Here is a 13,311-nt window from a genome sequence, read left to right as displayed (position 1 = left end):
TGTCTCTAGAAGGCCAAAAAATGGTCTTGCATGACCATGAAATCTGTTTTGTACTTATCATTTGGTATTATTATTCCAGCGGTATATCAGATCCAGCTAAATTAGCAATAGTACATCCCCTTTACCATTGGCACAGTAACTTCAGGTCAGTACAGACAGCTGCCTCTATGTTCCCTGCTGGGAATTCTGCGCTCAGTAAACATACTTCTAACTCCTATATAGTCTCTGGCCTGCCTATATTCGTTCCCATCTGTCTGATGGCATAGTGCCTGCTTACAAGTTGGTCAGCCCCTAATCATCGGGCATTGGCATAGGCAGTGAAGGGTTTTAGTTGGACAGCCTGTATAACACTGCAAGCCATTTCCATGACCTATGAAGATCACTTCTAAACAAGGTAAACCACAGCAATCCTAGTTCTGAGCTTTTGGTTCTTTTAATACTTCTCTGAGTTCAGTTTACACGCCTCTCAACCGCCAGATGAAGGCGAAACAAATTATCAAAATGTTGACTATTCCTTATTTGGCTTATGTAAAATGGCAGCCCAGTAATGAGAGGAAAAAGTGGCTAGCTGGGAATGCACCTGTAGTTATGTCTGAAATATCAGTTGTACTTTCCCATGTTAATTTACACTTGTGAGCATGATAACACATGCACACAATGTGCAGTATATTTTGGGGGGTGCGGTGGGAGTAAGGGAAATATATCACCACAGAGAACAGCTCTTTGCAAATCAAATATTTCCACTTAGGTAGATAGTGTAGTCTTTAGTGCACATTGCCATCCTCTGGGATTTGAACTCAGGACCTCTGGGTAAGAGCCATACCACTAGGCTATCTAGCACTTTGAGGGTTAAGTTGTCTAACTGAGGGGAAGGCCTTTGCCAGTTAGGTAATGACAAAAATAACTGAATGAAAACTTTGGCAAGTGAGAACCTTTCATCAGCATTGTGTGTAGTTCATGCACAGAAAAATTGCAGGGTAGACATACCCTAAGTTGTATAACTATCCCCCGTTTGGTTCGGGTTTGAGTCAAAAGAAAAGCAGGGTACTGTCAGAGATCTAGTTTTTGATGTGTGTTTCAGAGTCACCGTGAGGCAAATCCTTTAGTAAAGGTGTGTATTATCATTTCATTTCAGTAGATGGTGAATCAAGAACACATGCTGAAGGCTGCCTTGCCTCTCTTTGCCAGATTTATCATCAGCAATGGACTGAAGACTAAACACGGAACGTTGGAGATCACGCTGGAGACAGTGGACCAAGCTTTGCCCATAGTGTCTAGGAACAAGGGGCTAAGATTAGTGGAAGGCTCTATGGCACTCCTTTCTCCTGATGTCCTGCAGCTTTCAGATGCAGACACTTCCTCAAAGAACCTTACTTTCCTTTTGGCACAGCTCCCTCAATATGGCCATCTGTGCTACCGAGGGGCTGTGCTGCTGCAGCACAATTTCACTCAGCAAGATGTGGACAACATGGACATGGCATATAGACACGGAGGAGGGGCTTCCCAGATTGACAGATTTACATTTGTTGCAACAGATAGGACTAATGAAGGCTTCATCGTAGATGGGAAGGTGCAAATGGAGCCTGTGGCATTCACCATTCAGGTAAGTATGGCCAACACCCTGTTTTAAAAAGTTGAATAGAACAATAAGGTTAATTAATAGGTATAAAAATACTGGCTCCAATGGGCATAGTGCTAGTGCGTGCTTGCTGCTCAGTTTCAGGGACTCAGCAATTTAGGATTGATCTGGTAGGGATGGGCTAATAGGATAATTAACCAATGGAGCTTCAGTAATACCCTGTGGCAATAGTTCAAAAATGGATTAGACATAAGAATAGGAAAAAATGCAATCTTTGTTACACTAGTTGAGATAAATGTTGTAAGAGTTTTCAATCTTCAAGTGTTAAGGGCCCAAAGTTAACCCTAGCTGTGGTGAGGATGAAATCTCACATTTCCCCCAAAGTTATATTGCACAGTAAGCTGCACTTGGTGTGGCGGGGTGGTGTTAGGACTACTGAAGCATCTGTCATGGGCCACATCCAGGAGAAAATAGTCAACTTGATAGTCTATAACTGTTCTGTGACAAAGGTATGTTTTACAACTCTTACCAGAATCTATTCAAACTTCAGCCCTGCCCTAGAACTGAACCAGAACCTTTCATTAAATTCTGCTCCATTAGGGAGTCCTCTGTTCTCACCAATCTCAATGCTTAGCTCCCTTTGCTCGCAATATGGATTTCCATCCTTCCCTGGCCATGAATTCTGAATCCCTATCAGTTGCCTCCCATTAGCCTGACCCAGTTCCTCCTTTCCATAGTGTGATCTTTCCTTTGGTCTCTGATTTCCCCCCACCTTTAACGGTTCTCACAGTGTCAGCATTAGGCCCAGGTGCCTCTGCTTTAAGTTCTTATATAATCTGGCATTTTTAGCATCAAGTGACCCAGACTGCATTGTATAGCAATCATGAGAAATGTCAAAGTACAGATTTAGCAAAGAGGCTTCTGGGCCTCATAATTCCTATTCACAAGAAAGATGGAAGATGGATGGGGATGAGGAAAGTAGTTTCATGGGAAGATCATGGGATGCAGGAGCCACAGGTTTGATGACAGGAATGCAAGTCATATGGTTAGGGATGGAGATGCGAAGGTAGCTCAGGTTGGGGAGGATATATTGACCAGGTCAGTGGGTGACATTACCAAAGCCTTGAGTCAGATTTCCTGTGGTACCTATGTACTCAACTTTTTTTTTTTTTTGAGTGCAGGGAAAGGTCTGATTCTGTGAAACAAATGTACATTTGTTATTTCTAATCTTGATTCAGGTGGACCATTTGGACAAAACTGCACCAAAAATTGTTCACCTCCGTTGTTCTTCAGATGTGGAGCTCCTGAAAAATGGCAATTATGGGATTTACATTACTGCCAGGTCCTTGAAGGCATATGACCCCGATACAGAAGAGGACCAAGTCATTTTTAAGATTTTACGAGGTCCTCGTTATGGCTACCTGGAAAATATAACAACAGGTAACGTGTTCTCTAACCTCTTCATACAATGATCTAAAATATCTTGGGACACACTGGGGCAGATTTCAAACCCTGTGACCCTATCAAAATATAGGCCCACTCAGCTGTGGTAGAACAAACTGAATTCTGATTCTAGAGTTCTTTGGGAGACTGGAATATGATGAGACAGTTCCAATACCAGTACCCAAATACAAGTCAGTGATGAATTCTTAAACACCTTGGTAGCACATTTTGTAGCTACAATTCAAGAACTTCTTTTTGAAAATGAAGCTTGAAACATCATTGTAGAAAGGGACAAAGCCCCGATGTATCACAGACGTGTTATAAGCTTAATGGCAGGTAAAACAATGATAAATAGTGAACAAAGGAAGCTAATCTGGACCCAGGTCATTTGATGTGATGTCACCTGGGAACTGGATAATTGCCGGGAGAAGGGGGTAGTAAACACTGCAATGGCACTATGCAGAGGAAAGGGTAGATTTCTGGAAGATCTATGTACTATGCTGCAGAATTATAAGAGTTAACAAAGAAAAAGTTCTTTAATAATCAATTCAAACCATCAGAGGGGTAGCCGTGTTAGTCTGAATCTGTAAAAAGCAACAGAGGGTCCTGTGGCACCTTTAAGACTAACAGAAATATTGGAGCATAAGCTTTCGTGGGTGAATGCCCACTTCATCAGACACAATGAAGTGGTCATTCACCCACGAAAGCTTATGCTCCAATACTTCTGTTAGTCTTAAAGGTGCCACAGGACCCTCTATTGCTAATTCAAACCATGTGACTTTTGCTAACTCTTGTTTAACTGGATTTTGATTTATCTTAATGTTTCCCCTCTTTCCCAGGTGGATTTATCCAGGAAGGATTCAGCCAAAAGGATTTAAATGGCAAAAACATACTTTATGTCATCAATCCATCCTGGGAGGTGAATTCAGACAGCTTAGAGTTTCAAGTCACAGATCCCACCGGAAACTCTGCTGCCCCCCAAACGTAACTTAAATTTTCTATTCTAAGCAATTCAATACATTGTGCATGACTTTCTGCCTTAAGTCAAATCAGCCATTGGTGGTTTTGATGCTGAGGAAAAAAAAATGTGTATACAGTTTCACAGGTTCATATTGCAGCATTTTTTCAGGAAACTCTGAGAAAAAGAGTAAAGAGATATTCCTTATGAATGACTGTAAAAGAACAGGAGTACTTGTGGCATCTTAGAGATTAACAAATTTATTTGAGCATAAGCTTTCATGGGCTACAGCCCACTTCATCGGATGCATAAAATGGAGCATATAGTATGTTCCATTCTTTTGTGGATACAGACTAACACGGCTGCTACTCTGAAACCTGTAAAAGAATGTGGAAGCTGTTGTCATGGGATAAGAGGGAAGGTCCTTTCATGGATAAGTTGTCATGGGATAAGATGGAAGGTCCTTTCATGGATCGAGAACTGGTTAAAAGACAGGGAACAAAGGGTAGGAATAAATGGTAAATTCTCAGAATGGAGAGGGGTAACAAGTGGTGTCCCCCAAGAGTCAGTCCTATTCAACTTATTCATAAATGATCTGGAGAAAGGGGTAAAAAGTGAGGTGGCAAAGTTTGCAGATGATACTAAACTGCTCAAGATAGTTAAGACCAAAGCAGACTGTGAAGAACGTCAAAAAGATCTCCCAAAACTAAGTGATTGGGCAACAAAATGGCAAATGAAATTTAATGTGGATAAATGTAAAGTAATGCACATTGGAAGAAATAACCCTGTAGCAGGGTGGATACCTGCTCCTGCCTGGAAGGGCTTGAGATAGCCCAGGGAGCAAGCAGCTACTGAGCTGATTGGGGGAAGTGGCTGCAGCTGGGGCCACGCCCCAAACGGACTCAGCTGGCCTATATAAAGAGGCTGGGAGCCAGGAGCTCACGAATCTCTCTCTGCGTTCAGGGAGAGAAGGGCCTGTCTGCAGGGCGCTAGACACAGGGTACCTGTAGTGGAGCAGGGCTGGGGAAAAGCTGAGGAGCTGGGGAGCTCCAGCCTGGAAAGCCCCAGGCTGCGGCCTAGTATTAGGCCAAGGGGTACTGGGGGTTGCAGAGGGCAGCCCACGGCTAGACTGGGGCAGCAGGTCCAAACCCCCCCTTGCCAGTGATGAGTGGCCTATACTGCAGTCTGCCCCAGGGAGCGGGGGCTAGTTGGTGACTGGCAGTGGCCTAGTGCTGAGGCAAGGTGGGGATAGTGGGTGGGGGTTCCCCAGGGAGGGGAGACCCAGATCTGTGGGGTACTGCCAGGAGGCAGCATCCCAGTAATAGGGGCACTGGGTCCTGGGAGGGACACGGGTGCCAGAAGAGGACAGACGGATCACCGGCCTGCAGAGGGCGCTCGAGAGGCTGGTGAGCTAATTCCCTGGATGACCAGCAGGAGGCGCCGCAGGGGTGAGTCCGGACTTTCTACAAACCCCAACTATACATACAATACGATGGGGGCTAATTTAGCTACAACGAATCAGGAAAAAGATCTTGGAGTCATCATGGATAGTTCTCTGAAGATGTCCACGCAGTGTGCAGCGGCGGTCAAAAAGGCAAACAGGATGTTAGGAATCAGTAAAAAGGGGGTAGAAAATAAGACAGAGAGTATCTTATTGCCCTTGTATAAATCCATGGTATGCCCACATCTTGAATACTGCGTACAGATGTGGTCTCCTCATCTCAAAAAAGATATACTGGCATTAGAAAAGGTTCAGAGAAGGGCAACTAAAATGATTAGGGGTTTGGAACGGGTCCCATATGAGGAGAGATTAAAGAGGCTAGGACTTTTCAGCTTGGAAAAGAGGAGACTAAGAGGGGATATGATAGAGATATCATGAGTGTTGTAGAGAAAGTAAATAAGGAAAAGTTATTTACTTGTTCCCATAATACAAGAACTAGGGGCCACCAAATGAAATTAATGGGCAGCAGGTTTAAAACAAATAAAAGGAAGTTCTTCTTCACACAGCGCACAGTCAACTTGTGGAACTCCTTGCCTGAGGAAGTTGTGAAGGCTAGGACTATAACAGGGTTTAAAAGAGAACTGGATAACCTCCATGAATTTAAGTCCGTTATTGGATATTAGCCAGGATGGGTAAGGAAGGGTGTCCCTAGCCTCTGTTTGTCAGAGGGTGGAGATGAATGGCAGGAGAGATATCACTTGATCATTGCCTGTTGGGTTCACTCCCTCTGGGGCACCTGGCATTGGCCACTGTCAATAGACAGGATACTGGGCTGGATGGACCTTTGGTCTGACCCAGTATGGCCATTTTTATGTTCTTATGTCCTTTTAGATTGAAGAAATACAAAGGAACAGTTTTCAGTTAAATGCCACATTTCTCACAATACATGACCATGCGCGCACACGCACACACTCTGATTCTCCCTTTTACATTTTCCTTTCAGAGAGGTATAAAGGGACCGTAATGAGAATGAGGCCCATAAACTTAGAGTTCAAATACTGCCTTGGGCCAGGTTGTCAGCTTCACATACATGCTCTTGCAGCTGGAGGTCACTCTAAGCCTGTGCTGAGAGCAATGGCCTTTCCAAAGCAACAAATAGAAAACATCAAGTAATAAAAACTCTATGGGCTATATTTTTCATGGGTAGATTGAGGGGAGAAAATGCAGGGACCCTCTTCTTCCCAACATTTTAACAGGCACCCACTGAAGTTTCACCTTAGCCTGTGATAAACCCCATGAATCCGGGGTGTGTGTGTGTGTGTGTATTAGTTGATATGATACTGGGGAATCAGTTCATTTGTTTCCCTCATTTCAGCTAAAATGTTCTCTGATAACAATAACTAATGAAGGAGACAGCATCACTTTGGAAGTAAATTAAGCTAACCCGAATCAAGACCACTTTAATTCTGAATGAGAATGTCAATACAGGGGTTTAATGCAATTTAACTTATTTAGTTTACATTCACACTTTTAGTTAATTCAGCAAATAAGCAAAATTCTATGTGGCTAGAACTGTTTCTATTTCATTTCTGAAAATTCAACTGAGTGTTCAGCCAACTTGTTTAATTTGAAGTGAGCAAGAAAGATAACCAGGGCTATCCTACATGTGCTACACTTGGTGTCTACAAACCAGATCCCGTGGAATTAAAAAAGAAGGGAAAAGAGAGACGGTTGATTTCACAAGAACTAACTGACCACTGCTTCACCATGGAGTAGTGAGAAAAGGCATCAATAGTTGGGGTTGAAGTTAATGCAGTACCAGACTATGTCAGTAGATGTCTCTGTAGTCAACCTCATATGAATATGGCTAACCTAGGCACTTTGTTATAGCACTATACATTCTCAAAGATGAATAATCATTGTACACATTTTTTCACTATGTATATAAAGGCCACTTACCCACCATTTTGATGCAGCCAACTCTGGGGTGGAACCTGGGAATTATTGTATGTCAGTACCAATGCAACACATCTTTTTAGGAAGGAAGCTGAAGAATAACAGCTTCTCACACTGAAAATTCAGGGGGAATTTTAGAGAGGTAGAAAGTACAGTAATTAACTGGACGGGAGTTTGGCCAAGATACCAGGGTGTTCGTTTTTTAATGAAAAACTCCAAATTTAACATTGCATTCAAATGGTGGAGTTGGTTTATTTGAATGTGTAATACAATGATAGCACACTCAAAAAACTGTGGTGACTTGAAAGTGCATATCATTTCAATAAAAGCACAAACATTTATTTGAATGATGCTGAATTACTACGGGATCAGACTTTGAACATTTCCTGAAATGTGGATAGGCTGAGGGTGACTATTCTTATTCCTAGTGCTATACAGTGTGCTTTACAGTACGTGAAAAATTAAAGGTCCCTGCCATGTGACTCTTAGCATGTAACTTAGACCTTCTGTACATTGGAGGAGTTTCCTGGCATAGCTGCAGAGCAATATCTATTCTTCTATATCTAGTCTGGTATAATTTAGCTATTCCAAAATAACTCCCCTGTATAAGCACTGAGTTCTGAAATAAAAGTAATTTTATTCTGGATTAATTAGATGAATAAAATCATCTTTATTTTGGAACTGAGTGTTCTCATGGGGGAGTTATTCCAGAATAGCTATATTGGAATAGTATTTATGCTATGGCTATGCCAGTCAGTTTCCTCATGTAGCAAAGCCCTGAGACAAGAACGATACTCAGGAAATCACATCAGATGCAGTAAGGTGTAAAGACATTGCCAAAGAGGAGCTCAGTGCAGGAATGATGGATGATTGACATTGGGGTTTCAAAGCACTCACCAATGCATCCTCGGGGTCCTAGTGCTCCACAGAAATATGCAAAGGCCTCATTGCTCTTCTTCAAGGCATACATTTATAATATCAATTTTTATCCGTTAAGCCTCTGATGTGAAACCATTTCCAACAGCCCCCATACTAACATTACACCTGGTATACAAACAGTCCGTACATTACCGACTTTACAAATTGGTTCAGAAGGGGTTTGTTTTCCCATTAGTGCCCAAGGCTTTGTGTGTGTGTGTGTGTGTGTGTGTAACATCCAATAGCACTAGAGATGGTCATCATACCCCAAAAGTTTGGAAGCTTTCTAGATAATGATTCATAAGTGGCATAGCTGAGGCATTCTCTCATTTCATCTCTGACTCTCCACTCACCCCCTTCTTTAAGCTCAACCCTTCGAGAGGGCTCATCCCATGTTTTTCTCCACAACCATTCCCAGCTTGTGACTTTACAATAAGTCTAGCCCAATTCCCTCCTAAGTGATTCTATGGGGCGTTTTAGACAAGATTTGAATTCAGCAATTTGTGGGGGCTGGTTTGAAAGGCAGCCAGAGTTGCCTGTGGGAGGAGTGGGGCATGCTGAGTGGGAACGGGGGCTGGATCCAGGCAGAGCTGTAAGAAGGAAGAGGTGATGATACAGGGAGAATACTGGAGAGTCACAGTAAAATAAAATTAAATGGAGGGAAGAAACAATTGCCTTATTTGAAATCAAGCAGGAGAGAGAGTCTGGCTTAGCCAAACAGATCTTAGGATCAGATCTTGGTCCCATTGAAGTTCATGACGAAACTTCTACTGACTTCAGTGGCCCTGAGAAGATGTTCACATTTGGTTCAGTGGGTAGGTGAAGACTCAGCTGGAATTCTTAATTTATTTAACTGTTTCTCCTATCTCTAATTAACACAATCTCACAAACAAACCCACTGATTTGAAAACAGAAACTCTGTGTGTGTATTCACGGAATCAACAATCAAGAGAGAAATGTCACCTGTACCAAAGCCATAGTCAGCAGTCAGCAGGAGGGATCCCTGTGGACTGCAAAAGAGTTTTTCACACAGATTTTCTTTCCTCCCCCCTACAGTCTGGAACTGAGGTGGTCTCAAATTGAAATGCAACAGGCTGAGTACGTGGTGTGTGAGAATGTGGGAATGTTGTCTTTGAAAATCACCAGATTGGGGCACTCCATGGACTCTGCCTTTATTGCAGTGAAGGTAAGGTTAAAAAATAAAGTTCGGACGTGGAATAATGGTCTGAGGCAGTTGCTTTCCTTCTTATAAATACATGAGCTGTTTGATTGGGTTGGTAAGCAAGTAATCATGCACTATATCAGCAAAAAGGCCATATGGTTCAAGCTGTGTTTGTCAAGACCCTGTTCTTGCTAGTACAGTGCTAATACAGTTTCTCGGGCTAGCATAGCATGTTTTTGTTCAGCAGCTTATAACACAGCTAGATCAGGAGTTGTAGACTGATGGCAGTAAATAGTTCTAACTGAAAACATAGAGTTTGATCCCATCCTCATTGAGGTCAGTGGAAATTTTGCCATTGATTTCAGTGGGGGCAAGATTGGATCCAAAATGGTGTATCTCAGGCTGTTTTCCCCTTTATCATGCATAGGAGTGTTTACACCCGTGGTTCTCAACCTATTTATCATTGTGGGCCGCACATGCAGCCCTCAAAGTGTTACCTGGGCCACAGGTTGAGAACCAGTGTCCCACACCCACATCCTATGCTCATCACCGCACACCCCTATGCTCATGGGCTGCAGATGTATGCTAATCGGGCCGCATGCGGCCTGCGGATTGAGAACTGCTGGTTTACACTCTAAGGGTCGTATTCTGGTTGGTACTGAGCATATGGCAGTTGTAGGCCAGATAAATCAAGCCCGGAAGTAAGAATACAGGATGGAAATTGGCCTCCCAAATTCTGCCTCCTCTGAAAAGTCATGGAGAGCCATTATTCCCCATGCTTCTGCATGTATATGTAAATGCCCACCCTGACTAGGCAATGGTGCCCATGGATAGCCCTGCACACAAACTATTTCTACTCTCAGTAGAAATGGGAGTACAAGGCCCCGATGTGAAGGGCTGGATGCTGGCACACAGTAATGCTGATGTAATGTAACAATGCACTGTTTGGGTATATCCACACCTTAGACTGTGCTCCTCCCCGTATTTTTGCCACACACCCTCTACCTCCACATGAACAACCCTCAAGCTTGTGCTTATTTGCACTTTGCAACCCATGCTTGCTTGCAGAGCCGGGGGTGTGGTTTAAAGCCCAAGCAGTGTTTTATCTTGGGCTGGAACCCACCAACTTTGCAGTAGGATACCAGCGGCGGTAAGATCTCTCAACATCTGATAATCCTCAAATGCCCTTCCCACAATTCCCCCAAGGGACAGACAAATTCTCCTGCAATTGACCGGGAAAGAATCCCAGAGCATATTCGTGCACAGAACTATGGGATATGCTCCCAGACACACACAGGTGAGTGCAGAAACAATGAGGACACAGTAATGCAGGAAGGTTGTGAGGATGCTTTTACTCTGGCTAGGCTAACCCCAGTTCCAATCACCCAGGCCAACTGTACAGTGTACACTTTCAGAGAGCTATTATATCTGTCTCCAGGTGCCACCTAGAGCTATGGCCCCAGATTTTGTTGAATAAAAATGCTAAATGATGCTATTTATGTAGTGATTTGAGAAGTGAAAGGACAAGATGCACAATAAGCTTTTATATTATGACTTTTAACCCAAAGGCGAGGTTGGAATTGGTTTTTTTCCCCTCCTGTTTAAACTGGCAAGATTTATTTTTCTTCCTATTTCTTTTCTCACTCAAGTGTCACAGTGTATTGTACAATACTGTGTGTGCTTTTGAGATCTTATAGATAGAGTATAGTGATGAATATCCACAGAAGGTTGCAGCATTCATTAGAATGCATTGGTCTGGTTAAATAGACTAAAAAGATTTGGAAAGATCGAGCTTCTCCATTGTATGGTATTTTCTGTTTAATTTCTTCTTAGGTTAATGAAGTGACTGCTACATTGGGAAAGGATTTTACTGTGACTCCCTCTAAGCTCATTCAGTTTGATCCAGGTACGTGGTGGCATATCAGTTTTAATTTTACACTGAATTAATTAATTGTGAAAGGTACCATATTGGAGAGCAAAGTCTTTTAACGCAACAGTTCTCAACCTTTTTCTTTCTGAGGCTCCCTCAACAAGCTATAAAAACTCCACGGCCCACCTGTGCCACAACTGTTTTTCTGCATACAAAAGCCTGGGCCAGCCTTAGGAGATAGCAAGCAGGGCAGTTGCCCAGGGTCCCGCGCCACAGGGAGCACCACAAAGCTAAGTTTCTCAGGCTTTGGCTTCAGCCCTGAGTGGCGGTCTTCGGGGCCCAGGGCTAAGCCCCAGGCGGTGGGGCTTCAGCTTTCTGCCCTGGGCTCCTGCAAGTCTAATGTCAGACGTTTGGCGGACCCCCTGAAACCTGCTCACAGCCCCCCAGGGGGTCCCGGACCCCTGGTTGAGACCCACTGTTTTAACTTTTCAGTTGAAAAGGTAAAGCAGGGTCATTGCCAGTGCAATCTTCCCCACCCTAAATGCAAACCACTCAATGGACTGATCAGTCTCCATCTCCTATCATTTCTCTGCTGAGAGCACCAACCAATGTGGCAACTACTGCCAAGCATAATGGAAGCTTTGTTGAGGGCTTTCATATTTTTATCATTTGTGTCTGAATACTAAATTGTGTGGAGGGACTCCCTACAATTGCTTCTAATGCAGCTCACAGAAGAGAACTCCAAATGGCAGACACAATATTTATTTTCTGAAGTGAGATGATGTAGTTTTCACTATGCTCTTTTTAAAAGATAGATGCTTATCTGCTATCCTTTGCAGAAGTACAGGATGATAGTTTAATGAATAACAGAAATGGAAGAAGTGCTGCAGAACAATATGACTACTATCATCTTTTTTTTTTTTTGACTTGCCATTTGAATTTTGTGATGCACTTCACACAGCTTCCCTACCGCACTTTCCTACCGAGATGATAAAGGTCCTGAACTTTCACCACGACTGAAAATTAACTTCTCACCATAGTTCCAAACACAAACTGTATCTTCTTGACTGTATCAAGCTGCTCATGTAGCTGGGGAGACTATGTGGATTTGCAAAAAGAACAGGAGTACTTGTGGCACCTTAGAGACTAACATTTATTTCAGCATAAGCTTTCGTGGGCTACAGCTCACTTCTTCAGGTGTTTCATATGGTACTGCATTACTGCTGAGAGAACACTGTATAAAATTATATGCAGTGATTTATTCCCCATAAAAGTATAGTTAATAACAAATTAAGATTTCAGATAAGGCTAACCCAAAATCCCAGATATGAACATGTCTGAAGTTTGGGTCCAGATCCAGATTTGAATTTTGCAGCTTGGGGCCCATCTCTAGTTAAGCCAGTATCTGAGCTAACAGTACAGTACTAAATGTAATGGAGTCCTACATAGTAGAATGGAAATGTGGCCCACAGAGTTCAGACTGCAGCTTGAAATGCCCATGGAGATTATGCCAGTGGTGCCAGGAGTAAGAATTCAATTACAAAACATCACCATAATTATAAAAGAAATGAGAAATATCATATGTGGCAATCTCAAACAAACAGCACTTGTTTCATGGGGAAAATAGTCTAAGCACTTATCTGCATCTGGAAAAACAGAAGATAAGGGGGAGGTGATAAGCAAATTCCAACCCAACCATGTGGAGTCTGCAGTGGGGAATCTCTCAGTTGGAATCTCAGCTTTTGTTGTGAAAAAAGGCAATGCAAGCAGTGTTTTGGCTACAGAGATGCCATAGGACTGCAGTCTTTGCCTGGCTATCACATAGGAAAATTTGTGACAGTTAAAAGACTAATTAACAAATTCAAAATAGCTGGAAATGTTTCAGCTTTGGCATAATGGGGAAGCACAAGTAACTTCTGGTCTTTTTTAGAGACAGATTAGGGAGAGTCGATGGCCATAAAGCAGTAAACACAATAGGTGGGAG

At 42.9% G+C, this 13,311-nt stretch overlaps 1 protein-coding gene across 1 annotated transcript in view; it reads left to right on the top strand.

The window, feature by feature from the left end:
* FREM1 (FRAS1 related extracellular matrix 1) overlaps positions 1-13,311 on the top strand; it is a 94,793-nt gene that overhangs the window by 63,487 nt on the left and 17,995 nt on the right. Inside the window, exons 25-29 of the mRNA XM_029911690.1 lie at positions 1,189-1,603; positions 2,818-3,019; positions 3,862-4,006; positions 9,352-9,481; positions 11,291-11,363. Coding sequence (XP_029767550.1) covers positions 1,189-1,603; positions 2,818-3,019; positions 3,862-4,006; positions 9,352-9,481; positions 11,291-11,363 — 965 coding nt within the window. The remainder of the gene's footprint in view (positions 1-1,188; positions 1,604-2,817; positions 3,020-3,861; positions 4,007-9,351; positions 9,482-11,290; positions 11,364-13,311) is intronic.

Source organism: Terrapene carolina, unplaced genomic scaffold (genome assembly GCF_002925995.2).
Source record: "Terrapene carolina triunguis isolate 2854851 unplaced genomic scaffold, T_m_triunguis-2.0 Scaffold113, whole genome shotgun sequence".
NCBI lineage: Eukaryota > Metazoa > Chordata > Testudines > Emydidae > Terrapene > Terrapene triunguis.
Note: the sequence above shows the minus strand (reverse complement) of the source record. Positions and strands in the feature narration are given on the sequence as shown.